The sequence below is a fragment of the Porites lutea genome, chromosome 1, assembly GCF_958299795.1.
Source record: "Porites lutea chromosome 1, jaPorLute2.1, whole genome shotgun sequence".
Classification (NCBI taxonomy): Eukaryota; Metazoa; Cnidaria; class Anthozoa; order Scleractinia; family Poritidae; genus Porites; species Porites lutea.
This window is the reverse complement of record NC_133201.1, coordinates 52,297,815-52,325,617: the sequence shown is the minus strand read 5'-3', so window position 1 is coordinate 52,325,617 and position 27,803 is coordinate 52,297,815. Positions and strand designations below refer to the sequence as shown.

General features: G+C 43.8%; 1 protein-coding gene across 1 annotated transcript; it reads left to right on the top strand.

The window, feature by feature from the left end:
• Positions 1–1,681: 1,681 nt before the first annotated feature.
• Positions 1,682–24,996, top strand: LOC140932030 (retinoschisin-like). The gene is made up of 5 exons (XM_073381697.1): positions 1,682–1,863; positions 18,091–18,181; positions 23,112–23,223; positions 24,004–24,138; positions 24,841–24,996. The coding sequence occupies exons 1-5, from the start codon at positions 1,806–1,808 to the stop codon at positions 24,994–24,996; spliced, it is 552 nt and encodes a 183-aa protein (XP_073237798.1). The 5' UTR covers positions 1,682–1,805.
• The last annotated feature ends 2,807 nt before the right edge of the window (positions 24,997–27,803 follow it).

Genomic DNA, 27,803 nt, shown 5'->3' with positions numbered 1-27,803 from the left:
GGTGAATTAAACGTGTGCTTTTAACCAATCAGAATCGGGGAAGTATTTTGAATGAATAATCAAATATTTTAACTGTTGGCGAAAGTTGATTTGGCTATTCAATCTTAACCTATCCTAAATCCCATAATAAATGCTGATTATTTGTTCTTTCTTTAGCGTAAGGGAAAAGTCTGCGTTGAAGGTTGGGTACTGAAGGCTTTTATGATCTGTTGTTGTAAACTCATAGCCGCCGTTTGTGTAGCCATTTCCTTCTGTGGTTTTCCCTTCAGTTTAACCCCTCGGAAAAGTCAGTTTTGACCATTCAGTGTTTAACCTACTCCATAGCTCTAAATAACGGATCGTTATTGGTTAGTCATGACCAACAAATAGTTAATAAAAGATTTTAACCAATTGATTTCAGGTTAGATGCACATTTTTACCATTTGCTTAACCATTTGGTTTCGTTATTTTGACTGCCATGAAAAGTTATTTTGACCAGTCGATATTCTAACGGAATTATAACCGTCACAACAACTGCTGATCATTGGTTAATCTAACCAATAACATAAAGGTTACGATTTTAACTAGTTTATTTTAGGTTAAAATTACCTTTTGCAACTGGTTATAACCTTTTAATATAGTTACCATAACTGATCTGTTTTTACAGTGTGTTATTTGAAACCTGAGAAACAGTTATTTAAACTTATTAACCGTCGAATGGTGCGCCCCTTTCGTAAAATAGTAGTGAAAATCATCACATTTTCCTCGCTCATAGTCCGTTATAATTAAAGAGCTGATTTACGAACGTGTTGACTTCAATTTGTGTTTCGTTCATGAAGTTTAAAAGCGAGTATCTCAGATTTTATAGTTAAATATTATTTCTGACAGAGATGTCAAAAATTTTCTGTAGAGAGTTATGAAAAGAAAAACAAACAAGAAAGCAGTTAAAATGAAACCATGTTTCTTTTAGGGCACGTACTGAAATGAACGTATCTCAATTAATACTTGATTATAGACTATAGAGTCAGAAACGTATCATGCTCAAAACTGTCGTGGGAAAAAGTGATATTGGCGACTGGGTAATTTATTTATAAAAAACCAAATGTCTGAAAACAAAAGTTGGAAGTAAATGTTAAATGTGGAGTTATCCGGTAAGTCGATGAACACTGAATATGCAGCTACTACGATTTTATTTAGCGGACAAAAAAAAACTTAAAGAAGAATAACATTAAAATGAATTTATTTTTCAGGTCATGTAACATATCACGCCATATTTTCATATGATTCCTATCGAACGGTTCTTAGCAAGTTTAGGAACGACAAGTCATCAAGGGTTTCGTGTGAAACTCTATGCTGGACAAAATTATGGAGCAACTTCAAGGGACTCCACAATAAAAAATTAGTTTTAACGTTACACTCGCTCCATTGTACAAATAGCAATTATCTTCCCTAGTAGAGTTGAAATCCACCTAATTATTAAAATACAATGCGCTACTATTTTGCCAATCATGAAATCCGAACATTCAGCAACGTTTATTTAGTTGTGCCAGCTATATAAATAATCAGAAGACTTTTGGGCGGCGTTTGTAATTTTGTTTGCCCACCTGTGCTTCAAACAAGCAATACCTATATCATCAGTCCTTTATTAAAGTGCTGATTCATACAATGAATTTTAATGAGCTTGCCTTCGGCGATTTCTGCCTTAAACCAATGCGAAAAAGGAACTGCGCACACGTTTTCATCTTGACAGCACGAAGACAGATTCGAACTCAAAATACCCTTTATTTTGGACGCTCTTTAGCTTTAAGGATAAAGAATACTATTTTATGATGCTAGTTCCTTTCGTATTATTGCTCTCGGCTGCCACGGCCTGGAGTCAATCAGGTAAGTGAGGGATGCGATGATACAATCTTACCTGAACTTTCTTAACGTTCACTCTGTTGTTATTTTAACCGCCTTTACTAATTATCTACCTCTGGTACTGCAAATGACACTTATCTATACTAAAGCAATAGTTCTAGTCTAAGACATAGCTTAAAATATATGCCTTAAAATATAAACCCATGACACCAATGCGAATTGACGGAAAAACCGAAAAAAAAAAAATATATATATATATATATATATATATATATATATATATATATATATATATATATATATATATTTATTTTTTTTAATTTCCGAGGGTAATGTTCTACCTTAAAGAAATACCTTTTGTTATAAAAAAAAATCGAGAAAAAAGATAGAAGCACAACTACCTAGAGGAAAAATCAATCATAGCCGATTTTCAATACCACATTTTAACCTTAAAAAATGCGGATATTTTTAATATCTTAACTAGACCAGCTTGAAAAAACTCAGGGGCCTCAATAGGATAAATTCATCCGGCAGATTAAAATAATCTATAGTAACTTACCGAGCCTGTTAACCTGGCCCTGCCAATCCAAATATCATATCACTGATTAAAGAGAAATAGGCATTTTTCATGGCTTCCACTGATTGATACAATTTGATTGTATTTTTAACATGGTTAAATATAACATAATGTTACAATAAAGACAAAAAATTGTCATTCGTGACAGTATAATTGCGAACATCTATGCTCAGTAATATTTCTTAAATATTTCCATGGATATTAAGTTATTCTTTATTCTTATAGTTACAATAGGTTTTTTCATACGACGAGTTGCGAGTTTTTGCCCTTTACTGATTATGCCGTGCTTTTTCGCCATAAGAGATCACTCGAGCAGGGAGTTGTTTACAGCCTTTTTTTTTATCTAAAATACGCTACATGGCTTAAAAGCAGACCTGGATCATGCCCTTTCTTCCTTTATTTCCGTCACCAAAAATTATGCTTCTCTCCCGGCCCTACCTATTTCTGTATTATCTTGAAATTTCGCCGTTTATTCACATTAAGCTTTATTTTATTGGTGTAGGAAAATTCCTTTTAATTTTTTAAATGTACCAATCACAGTTCAGCAGTGATTCATCAGGCGTTGTATTTTAGTCTCAGAAAGTAAGATACGGACCAGTTGGACAAAAAAACAAAAAACGAAACAAAACAACAACAACAACAAAAACAAAAAACACCAAGCACCTAACGCGTATCCGGATATTTTTGAAAACGGAGATTTTTTTCTCTCCGTTTTAGGGCCTTCCGCTAACACGAAATCGGCGTTTCCGGGCACAAAAAGGGCATGTTTTAGAAACCGTTCCCAGGGAAGAAAGACATTTTGAAACCATCAGCTTCGTGTTTACTTGTGGATAGACGAAACGGAGGTTTTCGAATGAGAAGATGTCATACATCGTATACTGCTAGTATCACGCATGCTCTGTAACCTGTATGCTATCGTATTTTTATCATTTTAGCCTTTTCCTGTGTATGGGCGAAAGCAATTCATTCCTTTGCATGGCCGCGAGAAATGTCCATGTCCGTTAGTAGTAATACAGGCTACACTAGGTACTAACCAATCAGAGCGCAGCAAAATTTTGAGGAACCAATCAGAATCAAGCATATAGGTCATGTGACCAAATTGACGTCACGATGCCCATGTATGGTCATAGAAATTCACGTGACCCATGGGGTAAAGAACAGACGCATTCATAGGAAGGCACATACGTGCATGAAGTTAGTTTGTGCGTGCGTGAACCTCAAACTGCGCCCCAGTCCCCTCGCATGGGTGGCCATCGATTCGAAAAAAACAGGGTGTTGAATAGAACCTCGAACGGAGGCAGCTCCCCCCAAAGTGTTCCCAGATCCCTCGCATGGGAAGGGAGGAGGGATGACGTCACCGGAAGTGACATGACGGTGAAACCGGAAGTCAATAAAGGAGTGTCCGTCAAGCGTACATTGTCAACACCGATCCTGCGGGAGAACCGGGACAGCATTGGTTGGGACTGTGGACGGAACAGAACAAGTGCGAGGTCTTTGACAGTTATGGTCTACCCCTGCACGTGTACACCAACCCGGACCTGCACCAATGGTGGGGTCAATGGAAGCACCTGATCCGCAGTGACATGACCCTGCAAGCCATGGATAGTCAGACCTGTGGCCATTATGCTTTATTTTTCCTGAAAGCCCGAGCCCAAGGACGGGCGTATCAAGAATTTTTGGGTCAATGGAGTTGCGAGAATTTAGTGTTGAATGATCATAAAGTGGCCGAACAGTTGAAACGTGTGATTAAACAAGAATTACAAGATGAAGTCGATGCCCGACCGGACGGGCAAAAGAATGTGAGCCGCCAGGCCTTTATGCTTTGTAATCACTGTGACCATTATGTCAAATAAAAAACCCATAAAAACGAGGCGTGCTGTGATGGAGAAGTCATTTGTATCTTCATGATTACTCGAGGCGATGTACAGCGCGTGGTGGATGCGTTCATTTTAGAAGAAACCTTGTATTGGTGGTTACACCCCATCGAACGAGTGAACACGGTCCAAGGCGTCGATGCATGGGATGGGTATCATTGGTTGTTGGCCCGACAACTGGCCCAAGACCAGGACTGGGTCTCTCTCAAACACTACATGGACACCATGAGTGAAACGCATTTAAGAGAGACCATGGAACATCTCATTCAGTTCGAGTCGCCACGATTATACCGCGAGTATTGGACGGCATGCCCAGTCGCAGACAAAGACGACGACGACGCGCTTCCTCCCGACGACCCCGCTTTCGTCAAAACGGGCTGGGGATCATGAGTGTGTTGGCCAAAGCGGCCAAAATCGGTTATAAATTGGGACGTAGCAAACGGTATAAACGAATGGGAGCCAAAGGGGCCACGGGTCATTACCGTCGTCTGCCTCGACCGTGGGAAGGATGATCCGACACCCCAGTAGTGTGATTTTGGCTGGCCCGTCGGGCAGCGGCAAGAGCGAGTTAGTGGAACAATGGTTACGGTACCTCAACGTGTTTCAAGTCAAACCCAACAAGATCGTTTATGCGTACGACCGATGGCAACCCCGGTTTGACCGTATGCAAAAGAAGGATGGGATTCAGTTTCATCGCGGGTTACCAGACCCCAGTCATTTGACCCAATGGTTTGGTCGGACGCGCGGAGGGGTGTTGGTCTTGGACGATCTGATGGAAGAAGGGGGACAGGACAAACGCGTGTTGGATTTGTTCACCAAAGATTCCCATCATCGCAACATCACCGTCTTGTATTTGACGCAAGATTTATTCCCGCCTGGCAAATTCTCCAAGACCATCAATCGCAACGCGCATTACATCGTGGCCTTCAAAAATCCCCGGGATCAAACGGGCATACGGACCATTTTACTGCAAGCCTTTCCCGACCGATGGCGTCAAGTCTTGCACCTATTTAAACGCATCACGTCCCGTCCCTTTGGCTATTTGATGTTGGATGTGCATCCGGCGTCGGATGATCGTTACCGATCGTGGAGTCATTTAACGCCCCGAGAAGGCAAGGCGCAAGTCCATACCCTCCCCGTGGATGTCCCTGCCGTTCGAAAACGCGCTGCAACGAGAACGCGAACGTCAACGGCGGCGAAGAGAAGGCGGACAACAACTTGACTTATCGGTCCGCATGGAGACCCCGACCCTCTCGCCCGCCGGGGTGGGCTCCCCCACCGCACCTCCTTCCCTCCAGGACCTCAGCAGCATGACGGACATGGTGACCGAATTGACCCGACCGGTCGATCGAGCCCAATTGGATCAAGAGATTGAGGATTTTAACCTGACCTACCCGGTCAATGTGGACGAGGCCTTGAATGCGTTTACTCTACCGCCCGTGGCAGGCACAGGCACCGCCCCGGCCACCACCGCCCCCGCCACCACGGCGACTCAAACCCGTCCCACCACGTCCACCCGAACACGCCCCACCACCACCACGACCACCAGCTCCAGACGACCCAGACCACGTCCTGTCACCACCGCCACGACCACCACCGCTCCCTCACGCCCCTCCACCGCCCGCCGCAGCGCCGGGGCAGGGACCAGGACCACCACTTCCACGGTGACGACCCCTACAGGACGTCCCACCATCGCGGCCAAACAACCGCGACGACGTCCCCGAGTGCCTTCTCCCCCATCCCCGGATTCTTCCCCTCCTCCGTCGGAGGACGACGATGGCGATGAGAACGAGGACGATCGACGGCGGGGATTAAGGCGACGGTTGGATTTGCTCAATGAAGATGCTCAACAACGTGCTCGAGGGAGACGCATTCGCAATATCACGCATACCAATACCATCACCACGGTGTACGAAGATGGAGGAGGCCGTCCTTCCGTGCGCCGCACCTCTACACGAACCTCCAGTCCAAGTCCACCACCGCCACCACGCCGAGGACGTGGCCGTGGCCGAGCACGTGGACGGGGTCGACGACCGTTAATGTGAAAAAAAGATATAAAAACAGGGTCCTTCCTTCTACCGTCCCAAAACCATGTGTGGCCGATGTCGAAGCGGTATGGCCCCTAGGCGCAAACGCAAACGCGCCACGACCTGGCGACAACCACCCGCCTAACGACCACGGCGTGTGACCTACAGTCAAGTGGGGGGTGTCGGGGTCGGCCTGCCTGTAGGGATTCTCAAAGCCGGCTATGGGATCACCAAAGCCATAGGGGATCATCAAACCAAACGTGCCATCAAAATTGGCGAAAAACGCCGACGGGAAGTGGCATCAGGCAAACGGAAACGCTATGCGGGGGAATCGTTCAATTGTTCTATAATGTGAAAAAAAAAATAGTATAAAAGGCAAGAGGCGTGTCCTCCGTCGGACAGATAAGAGATCATCATGTACTGTGGTCAACGACGAAAACGACGCCGAAAGCAACGAGGGGGTATCCTCCCGGTGTTCCTCATTCCCGCTGCCATTGCTGCAGCCAAGGCGGCAGCGGCCGGAGCCATCAGTGGAGCCGCGGGCTATGGCGCCAAAAAGGCCATTCAAGCAGCGACGCGCAAGAAAAAAGTGGGCAAGATCAGTGCAGCGCAATGGGCGGCCAATGAACGACGGGTCCAGCGGATGTTAAGTGGAACGGGTTTGCCTCCGTTGCGGTCTCTAGGGATGGTATAAAAGAAACGCGTGGTTGGGAAGAAGACTCCAATTGAGGATGGTCCGTGGACCCAATGGACGCCGACATCTTTATGTCCCCCGAGTACGACGCCGGCGACGTGGATTGCAACGTGGAGGCGTGCTACCCATGTTGGCGATGGCTCTCTCGCCTTGGGCGTTCAAGAAGAAACGCCCACGGCGGGTGCGCCGACGTTAAAGTGACCACTCCCAAGAAAAGAAAAGCCGTCACGTTTACTTTGGACTGGGATGAACAGTATGACGCGGTCCTGTGTTCACGGTGTCGAGATCACATGCAAACGCATTATCATGGCGAATTGTGTGGCAGGTGTGGGGCCATTTTTACCATAAATAGACCTTGGTCCTTGCCTGAACTCAAGATTCATCATGGAGTGGCGCATGGAACGTCAAGCCCCGTTCTTGAAAAGCGTCTTGCAAGAAGCCAATCAACACAAACGACAAGAATTGTTGCGGATAGCGAATGCGGATCAGATCAATGCCATCAGTGAATTGGTGATGAACACCCTCCGTGGCACCGTCCCCCGCTCCCGACACTCCATCACGTTGCTCCAACCCCACGCCCAGAGTTTACGCGCCATGGCCAAACCCGCGCATTCCGTGAAACGACGACGCGCCATCATGATGGCTCAAAAAGGCGGTGCCCTCTGGCCTGAACTCTACCGATGTTATAAACGTTGCATGCGCTAGACCAGACACCTCAGTTGCACCATAGAACCCGAGATAGTGAGCACCATGGTGGACAACGCCCCTGCTTTTTTACAATTAAGAGACAAGTACAAACAAGAATTGGTGGAAGATACCCGCTTGACCAAAGCCGCCGATTTGGCTGCCAAACAACATGTGCTCCTGACCAGTGATGCCCCCGATGCTTGGAAACGGCCTCAACTCAAAGCCGTGAGCCGTCAATTACGCCATTGGACCAAAAAAGTTGGCCAACCGTTTGGGGCCCCGACCGGTGGTGTGAGCGCGACAGGGGCCACGACCCCTGGCGACGATGATTTTGAGGCGGGCCCTATGCAAGCGTGGTTTACGCAATTGGTCAAGGCGACCCAGGGTATAAAACAAGGGTCCACGCCTGGTGGGCCCAGAAAACCACCTGTCCCCCCCAAACCGAACATCACCCCCAGTGCCAAAAAGAAACTCAAGTTTACGCCCCAACCGAGCAGCGCGGAGTTGGCACACGAGTTGCCCTTTTCAGAGGAGCCTGGAACAGAACCCTGGGATACCCCCAGTGAACGTGTGGACTCCATCAACAAATCGCTCAAGCGCGGGATTCGCAAAAAAGCCGGCGGGGTCGCCAAAAAGAAAGCCACCAGTCTGGCCAAGAAAGCGTTGGATTGGAAATCGTGGAAAACCCCGTGATGGGACGGACTCGGAGACGCCGTGCTGCTGCACCCCGTGCCCGACCGAGGCGACGACGATCGCAACGCGGGAGCAAGTTATTTGATGTGCAAAACCTCCTCAACAAGACGGGCATCGAATTTCATTGGCCCGGCTATCAGTACATGGGACCTGGGACCCATTTGAAAAAAAGATTGGCCCGTGGGGATCCCGGCATCAACCGGTTAGACAGGATTGCTAAAGTGCATGACATGGACTATGATAAAGCCAAGACGTTGAAAGATAAATGGGTGGCGGATCGCAAGATGATTGCCAAGATTGATCAACTCCCTGGCCGCAAAACCCTGACGGAGCGCATTGTCAGACGCATTATGAAAACCAAACTTCGATTGGGCATGTGAACACTTACATTGAACACAGTCATAAAAGACAATATTGTTAAATTGCAACAACACATGTTTTAATAAACTCATTTTGTTCTTACAAGTAGTGGTCCATTTGTTGTAACGCGTTCACCCGAAGGGTTTTTACAGTGTCCTCCTCAGGCTCGGACTCGGCCCAATCTAACGGCAACCACGGGAGGGGAAAGGGACGGTCCAATTGCTCGTCCAACCATTGCCAGCGTTGACGTCGAATCGATTCCACCCGCTTCTCGTACTTTTGTTTCTGTAAGGCTTTTCACCCTACGAGGAGCCGCATGCAGTAAAATTTCTGTCCCGTAATTTAATCAGTTAAATCATCAAAGTTGACAGGTCTTTCTGATGATCAAAGCGACCGTTCGGTTTACCATTTATACCTTCAGTGCGAAGACTGTCAGGGGAACAGTAACACCTTCAGGATAATTGCTTACCATAACAGTGGTAGGTCGCACGCGTCTGGTCGGTTTCGAAGAACGTGATCGTGACTGTTGTTTTCATTCAGTGACTGTGCGCGTTGATATGCCAACGTTTAAAACAGACTGCAACATTAAATTTTTGCTATAGAAGCAAAGAAGCTGCTGAGTAGAAACTAAACCGTCCCAGACTTATTCCGTTTCATTCGTGTACTTTCATTTTGATGGGGTCTGTATGATGAATTTACCTCTGCCTTCTAATCAGGCACGTAAACAACATAGAGATAAAACATTTCATTTTGCTTCTGTGGAGTAAATTAATCTTAAAAAAGTTAAACTAGTGGACCACTTTCTCCGCGTACTTGTAAAAATAGGCAGTTAATATGTCGCGCTACAGTGCGAAAATCTTCTTGTCGTGGATTAGATTTCAGTATACATATTGTTAATCTTCATTTCGCGCCAGAATAAATTAGTTCGCGCGGCAAAGGCGGGCTTCTAAAAAAATCACAAGGTTTGTCCCACTTCGAGTCCACCTTCTGGAGATACGCCGGCATGGTAGCTGGAATACATTGCCGAGGCGAAGATCTGGCATCTTTTCCTCCTCGTCTTTTTTTCCCCGCGACGTTTATTTGTAGTGAGAATGCCGTGCATATCGGTGGATTTTACTTCAGTCAAGCGGCTTCAGTTCCTGCGGCTTGCTACTCATCATAAAGAAGAGTGCCGGAATCGCTTTGTTCGCCTTTAACAGATTTGTTGTCGAATGCAAGGTAAAAGAACGGACTACTGTAAGGTAAGAATTGAAGTTTAAATTTGTTTCTCGGCGAAAAATAGTGCATACAACTCGTGAAGCCCGTGAGTATTACCTCTGTTTAATATACCGGATGTCATGCGATGACCCCTCGCTTTTACGATGGATAAGACGGATACAAACAATAATTTCTTTCGCAACGTTTAGTATAATTTACTTAATATGGAGATCATCTGAGGACGATTTTTCGTTATATATGCTTCATTTCTTGACTTATTCCGGCTACGTGCGAAAAATTAGATGGCAATGTTTGTGTGATATAATTATACTGATAATTTCTTGCACCTTGAAACTCATGAAAGCCAAACTTGTTTAATCCTAGCAAAAACCTCTTTTAATGGAGGAACTCAACCTGATAGTTGCACTAAAATCTAATAATTGTTACTGCATTTGCATGCTCTCTGTAACCTCGTGGGTAGAACATACCCGATGGTTACATTAATAATAATCACTGCATTTGCTCTCTGTAACCTCGTGGGTAGAACATACCTGAAGGTTACGTTAATAATAATCATTGCATTTTCTCTTTGTAACCTCGTGGGTAGAACATACCTGACTGTTACATTGATAATAATCACTGCATTTGCTCTCTGTAACCTCGTGGGTAGAACATACCTGAAGGTTACGTTAATAATAATCATTGCATTTTCTCTTTGTAACCTCGTGGGTAGAACATACCTGATTGTTACACTAATATTAATCACTGCATTTGCTCTCTGTAACCTCGTGGGTAGAACATACCTGAAGGTTACGTTAATAATAATCATTGCATTTTCTCTTTGTAACCTCGTGGGTAGAACATACCTGACTGTTACATTGATAATAATCACTGCATTTGCTCTCTGTAACCTCGTGGGTAGAACATACCTGAAGGTTACGTTAATAATCATTGCATTTTCTCTTTGTAACCTCGTGGGTAGAACATACCTGATTGTTACATTAATATTAATCACTGCATTTGCTCTCTGTAACCTCGTGGGTAGAACATACCTGAAGGTTACGTTAATAATAATCATTGCATTTTCTCTTTGTAACCTCGTGGGTAGAACATACCTGACTGTTACATTGATAATAATCACTGCATTTGCTCTCTGTAACCTCGTGGGTAGAACATACCTGAAGGTTACGTTAATAATAATCATTGCATTTTCTCTTTGTAACCTCGTGGGTAGAACATACCTGATTGTTACATTAATAATAATCACTGCATTTGCTCTCTGTAACCTCGTGGGTAGAACATACCTGAAGGTTACGTTAAAACTAATCATTGCATTTTCTCTTTGTAACCTCGTGGGTAAAACATACCTGATGGTTACATTAATAATAATCACTGCATTTGCTCTCGGTAACCTCGTGGGTAGAACATACCTGAAGGTTACGTTAATAATAATCATTGCATTTGCTCTCCGTAACCTCGTGGGTAGAATATACCTGACGGTTACATTTAATAATAATCACCGCATTTGCTCTCTGTAATATAACCTCGTGGGTAGAACATACCTGAAGGTTACGTTAATAATAATCATTGCATTTTCTCTGTGTAACCTCGTGGGTAGAACATACCTGAAGGTTACGTTAATAATAATCATTGCACTCCGTAACCTCGTGGGTAGAATATACCTGACGGTTACATTTAATAATAATCACTGCATTTGCTCTCTGTAACCTCGTGGGTAGAACATACCTGATGGTTACATTAATAATAATCACTGCATTTGCTGTCCGTAAACTCGTGGGTAGAGTATACCTGATGGTTACATTAATAATAATCATTTCATTTTCTCTTTGTAACCTCGTGGGAAAAAAAATTAATGCCTCTCTCCTAGAAATTTTGCCCTGTCCTTTGAGCATAGTGATCTTTGGGTAGCGAATTCACGAAAACAGGTTAAACGCTTTTTTTAAAAGCAGCATTTATATTATTTGGTTTTTTGAGGGAGGTTAAATATTAATGGAATAGAATATAAAAAAAGCTGATAAAGCGGAAAAAGTTATCTTTACAAAATGCGCTTTGACAATGTCAAGAGTGAAATAAGCTGAAGTTTTGTAGTTAGCCCGACGAAAACCTGTTCCTGCATGAAAAGCAGAAAAGCAGTTCTGATTCCCTTCTCTTAACTAGAAGAGATGCATATCCCTGTGAACCAGTTTTTTAACCAGGAGCGATTCCCACTCACTTCTGATACTTTATTGACACGAGTTCCTATTTCAATATATGTCTAATTCAAGCTTAGCCGCGTGATAGCTCTTCATTAGCGAAAAGGTCCAACTGATATTTTGATTGACGTGTTGTTTTGGATCCTGAGGTTTTTTAACACCTTTTCTCTAGCTTAACAGGCGAAGATATTCTAGGAATTTGCCCTTCAATTCCAAATTCTTTGATGTGCCGCCAGATACCGTGCAAAAATATCACCCCTTGCGGCTCCTCGTGTCCTCGCCCAAGACTCGCTTTTTCTCCGCTTGCAACGCCCGCCGCCGCACATTCAACCGGTGTTTGTAGGCCTCGTAGGTCCCCTCCTCCTTCATTTTCTGCATCCAGTTCTTTTGACATTGCGCGTTCCTGCGTTTCACCTCATTGCGCTTCTCCTCTGACATGGCATGGTAGCGTCGCATGCCCTCCTGGACCTTTTTGGCCTTGAAGGCTTCGTACTCCCCGTTGGCTTTCATACGCGCCATGCGTTCGTTGTAACGACGACGGTTGAGGGCCTTCACCTCCTCGATCCCGTTGAAGGACGCATATTGTCGCTGCCGATACAGTTTTTGGTTGATCTTATTTTTCTCGGGGTCCCTCTTTGTTTTTTGGGGCTGGCTCGATCCTGGCGTATCCATGCTCCAATTCCAGTAATCGGGCGGCACACACGTCCGCCAACGCCCGTAACTTTCGGAACGGGTGGTTCTGATGCACCCTGGCACGACGGTCCCGCTGCTGCTGTACGATGCGATCGCGGTTCCTGTGGTAATAGTCCCGATTCAGGCTGCGTACTTGGGCCGCGTGGGTCGCTCGGTAACGGTGGCAGGCCAGTCCGTTTGCTTCTCGGGCTTTGGCTTTCTGTTCGGGGGTGGGGGCTGGTTTGGGTGGACGTGGTGGTTTGAGCTTCTTTTTGGCCGCCCGCCGTTCACGCTTCTGTTGCAACAGTCTCTCTCTGTTTTTCATATACCACTCGTGTTTTAGCCGTTTCGCCTTCTCGGGATTTTTGTTGGGCATCTCGAACACAACTGACGACGGTCCTGAACGTTGGATTTTATCTAGGGTTCCCTCCGCCAATCACCAATCTCGGTCCAGGCCCAGAGGAGACTGAAGGAGTCTGTACCCATGGGGGGGACCACCCCTGATCTTCCTCCTGTCGATCAAACCCCTCACCTGACTCTCACCTGAGCCTTGTCCACCAATCCCCGTGCGTGAGGGATCACATGGTTCGGTCTATAAAAGTCAACGTCCAGCGCGGGAATTTCAAATGGGTTTCCGCCGTCATGGCGGAGGAGTATCTCTTTAGTGATGACGAGGAGGGGGATGCTCTGTTGGACCGCGCCTATGACCGGTGGGAACAGTTGGGAGGGGCTGCCGCCCGCGGCCCTCTCTTTCAATTCACCATGCAACCCATTGGCCGACGACGCCGCTGGCGCGAGGTGGTGGAGCGGGCGCAATTCAATGCGCAATTACGGCAATTGAGGGATCCTGTCCCTGGGGATAACATTGGCATAGCCTTGACCGAAGCGTTACACCAAGCCATTGAAACGGAACTCGACCGTGAGCAGCGAACCCGCTCATCATTTTGTCAATTTTGCCAATACGGCCCATGGTTTCACCCACGCTTATCAAACAGCTAATTTTACGGTGGGGGAGTTTTTACAACGCACTGCTCGCTAGGATGAGATGTTAGCCACCTTGGCCGGCAAGTTGAATAGCAATAAAGCCTTCAACCCCGATCGCGGTTTCCAAGTGGATGTGGTGTTTGTATCCATGCCCGGCCCAGGGTCTGGTCGACATAAACAACGCAATGTGGGACGTCTATGCCTGGACCGAGACAACAAGAAAAAAAAATGCATCATCACCATCCGAAACAGAGATGCCCTATGCTGTACCCGCGCCATCGTCACCATCCGAGCCCACTGTCATAAAGATCAAGGCGTGGACGGGTTTCGCGACTGGGACAATCTCAAACGTGGGCTTTCTGTGCAGCAACGTCAAGCCCAGGCACTCCATCAGCAAGCGGGAGTAGCTGAGGGTCCCTGTGGTTTACCCGAGCTTCGCCAATTTCAACAGGCGTTGGGGTCTCAATATCAATTGCTAGTGATGACCCGGATGAAACCGTTCTTTCTGATCTTCAAAGGACCCGACGCCCCTCATCAGATTCGTTTACTGAAATCCAATGATCATTTTGATGGCTGCACGTCCTTTCCTGCTTTTGTGAACCGCTCCTATTATTGCCTGGACTGTGAACGGGGGTTCAACACCAACGACCGAACCAATCATACCTGTCAAGGGAGACGCTGCAAAGCGTGCGGTCGATTTGATTGTCAAGATTATGTGCGCGGTACCCGCCCCACGGAGTATTGCAGTCTGTGTCACCGCAAGTTTTATGGTGGGTATTGTAAACGTCATCATGAAGTCACCAAGCAATGTCAATCCATCAAAACCTGTCTCAAGTGCCAGGCCCAGTACACGGTCGTCCCTAACAGACGTCACCAGTGCGGGCACGCCAAGTGTCCCGTGTGTCAGGCATGGGTGCTCATCCAGGATCACCGGTGTTACATTCAACCCGTGGTGGAGGACGAGGAGCCAGAACCAACCGAGGAGGGGGGAGGTGGCATGGTGGCGCCACCCCCTCCCCTGTTTGTTTACGCGGATTTTGAAGCCATGCAAAATGCGGAAGGAGTGTTTGTGGCCAATTTGTTGTGCTATTCGTCCAGCGAAGAAACGACCATTCATGTGTTGGACGGGGAGGACTGTGCCCTACAATTTTTGCGCGATTTGGATGATCTCACGGACCTCCCGGACACAGAGGGTGAACGGGAGATTCTCGTGGTGTTTCACAATTTGAAAGGCTTCGACGGCATGTTTCTTCTCCATGAACTGTACCAGCAACAACGCGACGTGGTGGATCAACTGACCGTGGGCGCCAAAGTCTTGTCTTTCAAGAGCGGACCCCTCAAATTCATTGACTCGTTGTGTTTCTTGCCCATGCCGCTCGCCTCTTTTCCCAGCACCTTCAATTTGACCGAATTAAAGAAGGGTTTCTTTCCTCATTTGTTCAACACCCCCGACCACCAACAGTACGTGGGTCGGATCCCCGATTTGGAATTTTACGATCCCGAGGGCATGATGGCCAAAAAGAAAGAGGAACTGACCCGTTGGCACGCGGATCAAGTGCGTCGCAATGTGCCCTTTGATTTCCGTCAAGAAATGATCGAGTATTGCAAATCGGATGTGGCTCTCTTGAAAGCGGGGTGTGAAGCCTTTCAACAAGAATTTGAACGGCGGGCCGGTTTCAATCCCATGGCCAAGTGCATCACCATCGCCAGTGCCTGTAATCTGTATTGGCGCAAGCACCATTTGACCCCCAACACCATTGCCGTCGAACCTCTGGGGGGGCTGGCGAGGGGCCCAAGTCAACCAATCCCTCAAGGCCCTGCAATGGCTGTACTACCAAGAACACCTCCTTCCCAAGCAGGGGGGCTGTGCCGACCGCATTTGACACGTCCGTAACGGGGGCGAACAGTCTGTCCAGACCATCGTGAACAGCTATTTCGTCGATGGATACGATCCCCTGACTCGCACTGTCTACGAGTTTCATGGCTGTCTCTACCATGGTTGTCCCCGCTGCTATCCCAACCGTTCCGTCAAGCATTATGCGGTGCCGGACCGAAGCGTCGAAGAACTGTATCAGGCCACGCTCTCCAAACGTATGGCCCTGCTCCGAGCAGGCTACACGGTGATCAAAATGTGGGAGTGTGAATGGGACAAACTGGTGGACACCGATGAAGCAGTCCAACGTTTCCTGAAGTCGTTCGATCTCCCCCCACCCCTGGAACCTCGCGAGGCCTTCTTTGGGGGTCGAACCGGCGCCGTAGCCCTGCATGCCGTGGCTGGGGAGGGCGAGGAGATACGCTATGTGGATGTCACCTCCCTGTACCCGTGGGTGAACAAGAACTGTCCTTACCCTATCGGCCATCCACGGATCATCACCCAACCTGCAGACCAGTCCCTGGATTCCTATTTTGGTCTGGCGACCGTGGACATTCTTCCCCCTGTTGGCCTATTCCACCCCGTCTTGCCTGTACGCTGTGGCCAAAAGCTCACCTTTCCTCTCTGCCGTGCCTGTGTCCAGGAGGAACAAGCCCAACCCATGTTGACCAGAACCCACTATTGCTCTCATTCTGACGCCGATCGCACGCTACGCGGAACCTGGTGCACCCCCGAGCTGGTCAAAGCCGTCGAAAAAGGGTACACCCTTATCAAGATCCACGAAGTCTGGCATTTTCCCCCCGAGCAACGCCAAACAGGTCTTTTCGCCAATTACGTCAACACCTGGTTGAAGTTGAAACAAGAATCAGCGGGGTGGCCCGGCTGGTGTCAGACCCTCGAGCAAAAACGAGAGTACATTCTTCGTTACCAGGAACGAGAGGGCATCCGACTGGACATCGCCAGCATTGCCAAAAATCCCGGTCGCAAGGCCACGGCCAAACTGATGTTGAACAGTTTCTGGGGCAAGTTTGGTGAGCGTATCAACAAACCCACCACCGTCACTGTCAAAGACCCCGCCCATTTGTTCCGTTTGATCTCCGATGCTGCTCTCGATCTCAGCACTCTCCGCCTCTGTACCGACGACATCTTGGAGGCCGTTTACACCAGTGTCCAAGACAATGCCGTCAAAGGCACCAAAACCAACATCTTTGTGGCGGCTTTCACCACGTGCCATGCTCGCCTCAAGCTCTACGAGTCCCTGGACACCCTTCAACAGCAAGTCCTTTACTACGATACGGACAGTGTGATCTACCGATGGCGTCCCGATCAACCCTCCATCACCACGGGCGATTTTCTGGGGGACATGACGGATGAATTGGACGGAGACGTCATCACTGAGTTTGTTTCTGGGGGCGCCAAGAATTATGGGTACACGACACCACAGGGCAAAGTGGTGTGCAAGGTACGCGGTTTCACCCTGAACGTCCGCGGTTCTGCTATTCTCAATTTCCACACGATGAAAGACAATATTCTCTCGGAATTAGACTCGCCTCAGGACTCTCGCCGAAATTTGAATATAGTCACCCCCTATCATTTTCAAAGGGATCTAGAAAAGAAACAAATTCAAGTGGTTCCGCGTGTGAAGCAGTATGGGTTGGTGTTTGACAAGCGCGTCATCGATGTGACCACCCGGTCGAGCTATCCCTATGGTTACGAGAGGATTGGGGATGAACTCGATCTCCTATTAGATTTGTAAAAAAAGGGCGTGACGTCATTCGGATGTCACACACGTCCCGCTTGTTACCAGGTTCCCCTCGAGATGTTGATTAAAAAAAAAATGAATTTTTTGCAAGGTCAGAATTTGTGTGTGTCTGTTCTTTACCCCATGGGTCACGTGAATTTCTATGACCATATATGGGCATCATGACGTCAATTTGGTCACATGACCTATATGCTTGATTCTGATTGGTTCGCCAAAATTTTGCTGCGCTCTGATTGGTTAGTACCTAGTGTAGCCCGTATTACTACTTCCGTTTTTCAAAAATGTCTGGATACACGTGGACAGAGCCTTAATTGACCGTCGTGTATAATTACAGAGAAAAATACATAATACTGTAAAAGCTATGATAATAGTTTTCTTGGGGCCAACCCACACTGTTCTTTTGAGTCCACAATCTTCAGAGTTGGATCAAAAGACGAATATAAAAAAGCATTTATTGGGCTTTATGTTTTACTAAGTATCAAAAATGATTATTCCCTGAAATACTTCTAATGCACTGCAGCCCCGCAAACGGTTTAGTGAGCATTTATTTTGATTAACCCCCCTCGAGCTTACTCCAAATATTCATTTCATGTTTTGAAAAGCTTCATAGTTAACACGATTATTTACTTGTTCTTCAGCTTGCGACGTTGAAAGGGCAGTTGGTATCGAGCTTGGAAATACTGGCCCAGTTCCCAATGACAAAATGAGCGCATCAAGTGAATACAACAGGTATGTTACGTTCATCAATTATAAGGGTGATATCAACTCCCTTTTCGAGTTAACGAATAGAAAGGTTTTAAATAAATAAATTTCGTAAATTACCAGTCAAACGAGAGACATTTGTAAGTTTCCGGATCAACTGCAAACAATACTATTTAGTGATTGTATCCTTTTTCGTTTTTTGGGCAATTCAAAAATAGTGAGCTGTTTGTTGGATGTTTGTTTGCTTTTTTTGTCATGTTTGCTGAAGTCATTCTTAGGTAAATTTTTTAAATTTTTGAATCTCGCTTTTTTTTTCCTGAAAGATCTGATAAGATGGAGATGAAAGCAGAATTTTTTTTTTTGCAATATATATCTCATATGTGAGCTGAGATGTCGCAGTTTGAATTTGGATAAATTTGTAGAACAAAATCTGAAACCGGAACTGAGACATCTTTACTGTCGAAGGTTAAAAGAAAAAAAAAACGTTTAAAAAGAGAAATTTTCAATTGCGTAGAATCCTGGGAAACGAATTTGTGATGTCAGAAAATGTCACAATAATTTTTTGTACTGCTTAAATTAGCGTTATTAAGTCAAAAGATGAAAATCTAAAAGCATACGATTTTAGTCCACAATGAGAGGTTTGTGGTACCAAAACATCAGCTTATTTTGTACAAAACTGTTTAAAAAAATATCAGAGCAATCGCTTTTTTTTAAGAAAAACTATGGATCCGGGGGCGCACTTACTCGGCTCAAACGTGTCACATCGAAAAGCGGATTTCGGTATTTTGCTCGTCTTCCGATGCTCTTTCAGATGATGTAAGTTTGACTCAAAAAGGAAAGAATACAATTTTCCCCATTTTGGTCAAGTCACAATTTGTACTTTAAACTAAAAAAAATCCAAAAAAGTTTTCGGTCATTTATCGTAGCCCATCGAGCAAGTTTGCTTAACAAATAACAAAAATCGAGAGAAAGACGTAAATTTAGCGCGCATGCAATATTTAAGGGGTGGTTTGGCCCCACTGTGTTAACGTAAGAGAATCACATTTGCAGTCCTCTTATTATTACAGCGAAATTCGTTGTATCGCGCTGTGCGTTTTGCCAACTTCGAAGGAACTTCGGCTCTTTCTGTTCCGTCAATCATCTTAGCTGAAACACATGTTTACTTGCACGAGTTCAAAAGATCATTGTTTGTGATTCGTAATTGGTGGATTTCGATCAGTTTTGTTCGTTTCATGTTTCAAGGTTCGTTGCTTTTGTGATCGTCCTGTTTCGGGCAATAATCGACTAGTTATTATCAATTTGCTTTGCAGATTTTTCTGGTCTTTTTTTTCTTTCAAGAACAATTATTCTTGTCACTTGCAAGAATAAAGCAACGTCTGCCTGATTCATTCGAAAAAATATATACTCACCATCGCGATTTCCTTCCGCTATTCTTGAGTAGTCTAGAGTCAGCGAACACGTTACATTGTGATTTGCATTAACCCCGTCTTTGCAGATACGCGCAGCGCGATACAACGAATTTCGCTGTAAGAGTTGTTATCAAAGAGGTTCTCCCCAAGGTCTTGCCTCAAAATGAGAAGAGGCAATGATGACACCTAGGGAGGTAATTTCCTACGCCATTTTCTTTGTTTATCCTTTGCGCCGTGCCCTCGCAAAAAGTCCGCGCGTGTGTCACACGAAACGGCACAATCTGAGCTAAAAATAGCACATTTGGCTATTTCGATGGAATCAACCGAGTTGCGGTCACCTACCCCGATTATGTCTCATGGAAATTAATTAATTTGAAGAGTCAGGTGACAAATCACCTCTTAAAACTAAGGCGAGAGCAACTTTTTTCAAATTTTAATGCTTTGCCTGCAAAAATCGCAATAATGTACGGAATTAACATAAAATAGCAGTATCCTCGCGAAAAATCTACTTTGAGAAAGGTTTTCCTTATTTTTTAATTTAAAAATAATTGTTGGTTTTCACATGACGTCACTAAAATTCAAACTAATATATAGATTTAGCCAGGGCTAAAAGCGAGGTTCCCCTTAATAAATTTATAATTTAAATCAAACAATAAACTTCTATTCCACAATTCAGTTAACTTTAGAGCACATTCGTGTGACTTTTCAGGGAAAGGCTAAGTGATTTTGCAAAAAATAATTTGCAAACAGCCCAAGAGTGAACCAAATCTCACATCAAGTTGATAGCCTCATAAGTACACCCACAAACTGGCATTCATCTTCGATTACATTTATTAAGAGCCATAATGGCTCTTGATCACCGTAGATTAATTAGGCCTGGAAAAAAAATTCTGGCCGAATTTTTTGCGTTCGACAAGTTTACTTTACAAAATCTAGACTTGCTCACAAGTCGAGCTTTTGAGCGCGAAGCGCGAGCCGGGTCCTACCACACTAGTCCAGATAACCATGCGAACGACTTTGAGAAAGTCTATACAAAATCTTGCCAACAAATCTGGGTGCGTGTAAACCAACCTTTTATATGATTTATACATCACATCTGAGGTGAAACAGTACTACGAGACACTGTGTTTATCATACAGACCTCGGACAACAGAATGCAGTATTTCACAATATTGCGATAAAAATTGCTATCATTCAATATTCAGGACGATCGAAGCACGCGTAGACTTTAGCGGTAAACCGTTAAAAAAAAATTGTCATCTATACGGCCAGCCGGTTCTGACTTTTGCAGTGATAGCAGTGGCGTGTGTTTCAACGAACATTAACAGAGTTACGCTCCAACATAATAAAGAATTTATTATGTTTATTTTAAAACGGTTTAACGCGCGGCATTTTGAGCACTCCGGGAAGCGTTGTTCACTGAACGACTGAAAACATTCGGCACAGCGATTAAAATTACAAGAGAGAGTACTAACAATCAATAAAAGAAATATAACTCGGTGAAACATATATAGAGACGACAATTTTCATTCAGGAAGACAAGTATTAAAGTGTCTCTAAAAATCCTGAATCTTCGAGCTTAAAGCTGAAGTTTATGTTTTAAGCCGGCTTCCAGGTGTTTGCTTTTTTCAAAGACGAACTCGAGGCAAGAAAATCGCTCAAACCTTTCTTTCCAGAATTATAACTAAATATTCTTTGAAACGCTTTCTTTCTATCTGCGGTGAGAAAATGTCTAAAGGCTTTTTAAAGATCTGTAAGCTTATAGCAAACCTGATACTCGGTCAGATCATTGTCTCAAATCTTACAAACGTGCGTAAACAAAATAGCCGCATAAACTACGCTCGACTTCATTAAATTTAGAATAAAAAACAAACATCAAATATAATAATTACTTAGGCTTACCACTCGAGATGCAGCTCCTGAAAGGTATCAAGTAAGGCCAGTACCGCTTCAGACTTTGCAACCCTCTTCATTAAGCAAGGTGAAAACGAAAACGATGCCATCCGAAATCGGATTTCCGACTTTGACTCAACCAAAAACCCACTAAACAAACTAGCCATGAATAACAGAAGACTCCAGATAGCAGCTGAATTTCATTTTGTACATCCAGTGGAAAAAGAAAGTTAAAAACATCACAAGTTGACACAAAACTCTGTCAGCCTCAAAGTAAACAAGATTCAAGATGCTGCATAAATTTTCCGCATGAGCTCACCTGTCAAATTTTGACCAATCAGAGCATAAAAATTGGACGTAGAGCGTGACCAACCCGTGACCATGGTGAGCAAAGTCAAAAGCAACTGTCTTCCCTGCCTGTAGCAGCTGGCTGAATTTTCGCGTACGAGGTCAGTTTGAAATCAAAATTTTAATTGTGCGGCACATGAACACAACATATTTCATATGAATTTTAAAAACAATTAAACTTGAGCCTGCGATCATTTGAAAACCAGTACCTTGTCAGCGGATAACTTCAAAAAATACTTGACCTCGATGGGTCGACACCTGAGCCCGCGATGCAGTCGAGTGATACTGGTCAGCGGATACCTTGTTTTGACAGCTGTCAATTGATCACAACATTAATTGATGTCCAATATGTGTATCATTTTTCCTCTGCTCCGATCCCAAACTAGCTAGAAAGTATGAGACTGAACATTGATCGCGATCTAGTAAAATAATTAACTCGTCAGCGGACAGCTTCCAAATAAATCACGTCACCTCAATGAGCTGACACATGAGCCCGCGATATGGTCATGGGATACTGGTCAGTGGCTATCCTGTTTTGACAGCTTTCAATTGACCATATTGTGAATGTCCAATGTAAAAGATGTGGACTTGGCAAGACACGCCTGAGACACCCCTCCCTTCCTTTTGATAGTCTCCCCTACCCCACCCGTACAATCCGTAGACGCGTGGGTACGCTCGGTCAATAACGTGACAACCAAACGAAAAGAGGTTGACCATAATCTATGAGTACGGGGCTCTGTTCCACGCGCGCTTCGCGCGCGTGGGAGCCCCGCTAAAAAACTATCGATCCTACCGAGATTTTACTTTCACGATGCATTAGAGCAGCTGAAAACTAAATTTCATACAAATTTTCGCTCCAAAATGGTTCTTGGGTTTGTGATAGAGTACGCTTGAATTTCTTAGCTTTTGCGTGGCGCGGCATCAGTTTACATGACGCCCAAGAGAGCTGTCATGTAGGTTAAAAAAAATGACCTATTTCAGGAATTTTTGCTATCTAAACAGTTCATGTATTAGAAAAAGTATTACTTTAATGTTTATGAGTTTCTCGAAGAATAAATTCACGCTTTTATAGCAAAATTCGGTATCTATAAATTTGGGTAAAACGTTTCCTCGGATATCTCGTATACAAAATATTCCTCTGACCTGAATCTTGGCGAGGATCTTTGTATATGTACCTCCTTTCATTTTCCAGATTCTGGACTTTATCTATTGAACGGTTTTGATTTTTATTTTGATCTATTTTGAATGGCGTGACACTGAAAACCAGCAATAGATCTTTAGCTGCTATTTATCCTTCCTCGTTTCAGACATCATGGGGCTTCAGAGGGAAGACTGAATAATTACAAAGGGAAAGGCCTCACCGACGGAGTCGGGGCCTGGTGTGCCAAAAAAACAGGAAACGTCACTCGTTACTTGGAGGTAACTAAGTAGTTATAAACGCCAGTTGACGAAAAATAAAGTAAAATAAAATAAAAAAATAGGAAGGTGAAGAATGCCATCGATTCTGTAGATTGCAAAAAACAGTTGACTTGATTTCCAGTTTCTTCGATCCTTACAACTTCATAACAATTTCAATACAACTTTATAACAGTAAATTCATGACCCCGTCCTTACGTGCTCTGTATGCGTAGATTTCTCCCGCAAATAGCAAGAACACGTATGGACGGGACGAAATGGCGTTTTCGGGAAACAAAAAACGTATGAAGGTTTTGGAAACGCCGAATTGTCGTTTTCGTGTGGGTAGAGGAAAACAATGCCGAAAACGGCGCTGTAGTTTTTAAATAGAATGATGTCATTCATCATACAGCGCACACTCAGTAAAGGACGCAGCTTTTCTTGCATCGTTTCAGCACTTTTGGGGGCAAAAAAGATTTGAATACGTTTCAAATGGATGCATACTTTTTGGAAAACCGCGGAGAAACAACCCCGTTTCCAAAAATGTCTGCGGATACGTGTGGGCGAGTGTAAGTTGGCCCCTTAGGTACATGTATCAGGAAACAGGAGCCAGCAATATAGTAAATTCAATTATTATCGATTAATTTATCATTGGCATTCATATATTCAACTGAACAGGTATTGGTTGATGCTGAGTGTTACATGACATCATATATATTATCCTTCTATTACGAATTTCAACTATTTAGAAATGGGCCAGATTCCAGGAAACATGATGATTTACGTTTTATTTTCTCAACATAGATTGATTTGGGAAGCCCTCGTCAACTAAGCATGATTGGTACTCAGGGTCGGAATACAACTAATAACCAGTTTGTGAGCAGCTATTCAGTGCGTTACAGTTCCAGTGGCCGCATATTTTCTACTTTACAGGGAAAGGTAGAGTATTCCTTTAAACGAACACCAATTACGTGATATCATTTTATAAATGGAAACCGTTGGTCGCGTGCGTTGCTTTGATAATCTTTTTTTTTTTTCTTGAAAATAAGCTTTTAAATTAGGTTTGGGGTCATGAGTTCCTTAAAAATAAGGAAACTCCGGGAAGGTTGGGTCCTAAGTGAAATTCCCTTTGTGGTGACGGGGGGTATGAATATTTTCTGGAACCACACTTTTGGCAAGAATTCTTTTCCAAGGCCTCTACTGTAATCGAATACGATTCCTATATTTGATGTCATTAAAGAACTACCCGATTTATTCCCATTGACCGCACAAGTACTTTATATGCTGTCGACGTTACGATCATATCACCCCAAATTCTTATCTTTTTTCCCCTCATTCTAAATATCACCCATTTTTCCTCATAAAATAATCTAAAAGAACTACATAAATTTCTTAGACAAATAGTCATTAATGAAAAAATAGAATGAAATAAAATGCGATAAAATCTCGGCAAGATATTAACTTCAACTGAAAATTTGAGTAGACTCTGCTTCAATCATGACGAAAACAACTGCAATACGTACAGCGACGCCCGAATCGTTGACGTGTCAGTTTAAGCTCACCAAATTGTAACGCTGTTTCTTTAACCCTCGCTGCTATATAGCTAGTGTGTGAAGGCTGTTTTTCGTTTCCTTATTGCAGAAATTTCCCGGAAATAGTGATAAGAACACTGTTGTTTGGAACGCTCTTCGAGGTCCTGGAGGAGGTCCTTTAGTCGCGCAGTACATCCGAATCTACCCCTTAGAATTCTACGCAAACATTTGTATGCGTGTGGAGCTGAAAGAATGTGCAGGTTAGCTCTTAGTTAGTTCTACTTAGAAACCACATAAGTGTGTATTCGAATAGTCAAACGATGCAAATTAGATGCGAATCGACAAGGGTTTCAGGGAGAACACGAACTCTATTTGAAGACGACATGCAAAGATGCCCAGACGAAATTTCGCGACGTTACCATCGGTTCCACCGTGAAATGACACTAAGCTGAAAAACGAATTGTAGCCACTTGTAAGGTATAGGCTAGAGTTTTCAAAAAGTTATTTGAGATCGGCGCATCAATGGCAACAGGGTGACGCCATTGACAATTTTTAAATATCCTCGATTGTGCGAAATTTAGACATTTGCTTATGAAGCTGTTTATGGGATTTGAAATTCATATAACTGTCTTGAGTTGCACCAATTCTAAGCAATTTTTTTTAAGTAAGCATTTTGAGAAAAACGCTATTTAAAATTTTTGGAAGCTACAAAGAAACGAATCAAAAACAACGCTTTCAGCGTTGAAGAAGGAAATATCAATCATAGAGTTTTCAGTTATCCCTCGGAAAAAGAAAAAAATTGAAACAAATCTCTTAGCGGGAATTTAAATAATGTGGACGCAATCGAAAGTTACATATATCATAGTCATAAATTATCTTTCTGCTTACTTTCAAGGTAATAGCGGAGCTCTGGCGCGCGAAGCGCGCCTGCGGAGCACCATGGGTAAGTATATCTACCCATCCAAGAAAATTTGGTAATCACGTGACCGTACACCGCCCGCCCGCCCGTCCGTCCGCCCGCCCGTCCGTCCGCACCACAGGGAAACCAGTGTTTAATCCTCACACTTTCTAGCCAGTTTGGGAGCATAGGAAGACTGATATTGCACACATATATTGCACATCAATGTTGTGACCAATTGACAGCTGTCAAAACAGGGTATCCGCTGACCAGTATCACCTGACCGTATCGCGGGCTCAGGTGTCGACCCATCGAGGTCGAATATCTTTTTGAAGTTATCCGCTGACAAGTTACTAGCTTTCAAATGATCGCAGGCTCAAGTTTATTTTTTTAAATTCATATGAAATATGTTGTGTTTTATATGTGCCGCACAATTAAAATGTTGATTTCAAACTGACCTCGGAAGCTAAAATTCAGCCAGTTTTTACAGGCAGGGAAGACAGGCTAGTTGCTTTTGACTTTTCTCACCAAGGTCACGCGTTGGTCACGCTCTACGTCCAATTTTTATGCTCTGATTGGTCAAAATTTGACAGGTGAGTTCATGCGTAAAATTTATGCAGCATCTTGAAACTTGTTTACTTTGCTGAAGACAGAGTTTTGTGTCAACTTGTGATGTTTTTAACTGTCTTTTTCCACTGAATGTACAAAATGAAATTCAGCTGCTATCAATAGTCTTCTGTTATTCATGGCTAGTTTGTTTACTAGGTTTTTGGTTGAGAAATACTTCGCTTGTCAAAGTCGGAAATCCGATTTCGGATGGCATCGTTTTCGTTTTCCACCTTGCTTGATGCGTAAGAGGGTTGAAAAGTCTGAAGCGATTCTGGCCTTACTTGATAGTTTCCAGCGCATCTCGAACGGTAAGCCTGAGTAATTATTGCATTTCACGTTTGTCTTTTATATCTAATTTAATGAAGTCGAGCGTAGTTTATGCGGCTATTTAATTTATGCACGTTTTTTAAATGTAAGATTTGAGACAATGATCTGACCGAGTATCGGGTTTGATTATAAGCATATAGAACTTTAAAAAGCCTTTAGACATTTTCTCACCGCAAATAGAAAGAAAGAAAACCTTCCAAAGAATATTTAGTTATAATTCTGGCTGTAAAAGAAAGCTTTGAGCAATTTTCTTGCTTCGAGTTCATCTTTGAAAAAGCAAACACCGGGAAGCCGGCTTACAAAATGAAAAACATAAACAAGGATTTTCAGAGACACTTTAATACTTGTCTTCGTGAATGAAAATTGTTGTCTCTGTATATGTTTCACCGAATTATTTTCCTTTTATTGATTGTTAGTGGTCCCTTTTGCAATTTTTATCGCCGTGCCGTTTGTTTTCAGTCGCTCATGAACATCGCCTGCATGCAGGAGTAGTCAAAATGCCACGCGTATCAAACGCCTTTGACGATTACACATCGTTATAAAACCATTAAATAAAAAATAAACATAATAAATTCTTTATTATGTTGAAGCGTATAACTCTATTAATCATAATTTAAACAGTGGACTTTGGCGCTTGTCAAAAGTGAGAACCGGCTAGCCGTATAGGTGATTCTGGAAATTTTTTAACGGTTCCGCTAAAAGCCCACACGTGCTTCGATCGTCCTGAATATTGAGTGAGTGCAATTTGTATTGCAAAATTGTGAAATACTGCATTCTGTCCGAGGTCTGTATGATAAAAACAGCTCCTCATGGTACTGTTTCACCTCAGATGTGATGTATAAAAAGTATAAAAGGTTGGGTTACACGCCCCCAGGCATGTTGGCAAATTTTTTGAAGTAAACTTGTCGAGCGCAAAAAATTCGGCCTGATTATTGGTCTGATTCGTTTTCCAAGAATTTGTTTTCCAGGCCTAATCTACTGTGATCAAGAGCCCGCGCTCTTAAATGTGATCGAAGATGATTGCTATTTTTTGGGTGTACATATAAGGCTATCACCTCGATGTAAGATTAAGTTCACTCTTAGCTTGTACTGTTTGCAAAGTTAACTGAATTTAGGAAAACAAGTTTATTGTTTGATTTAAATTATAAATTAGAGTTAATATACAGGAGCTTCGCTTTTAGCCCTGGCTAAATCTATATATTATATAGTACTCAACAAAACTATCCTCTGTTGGGTTT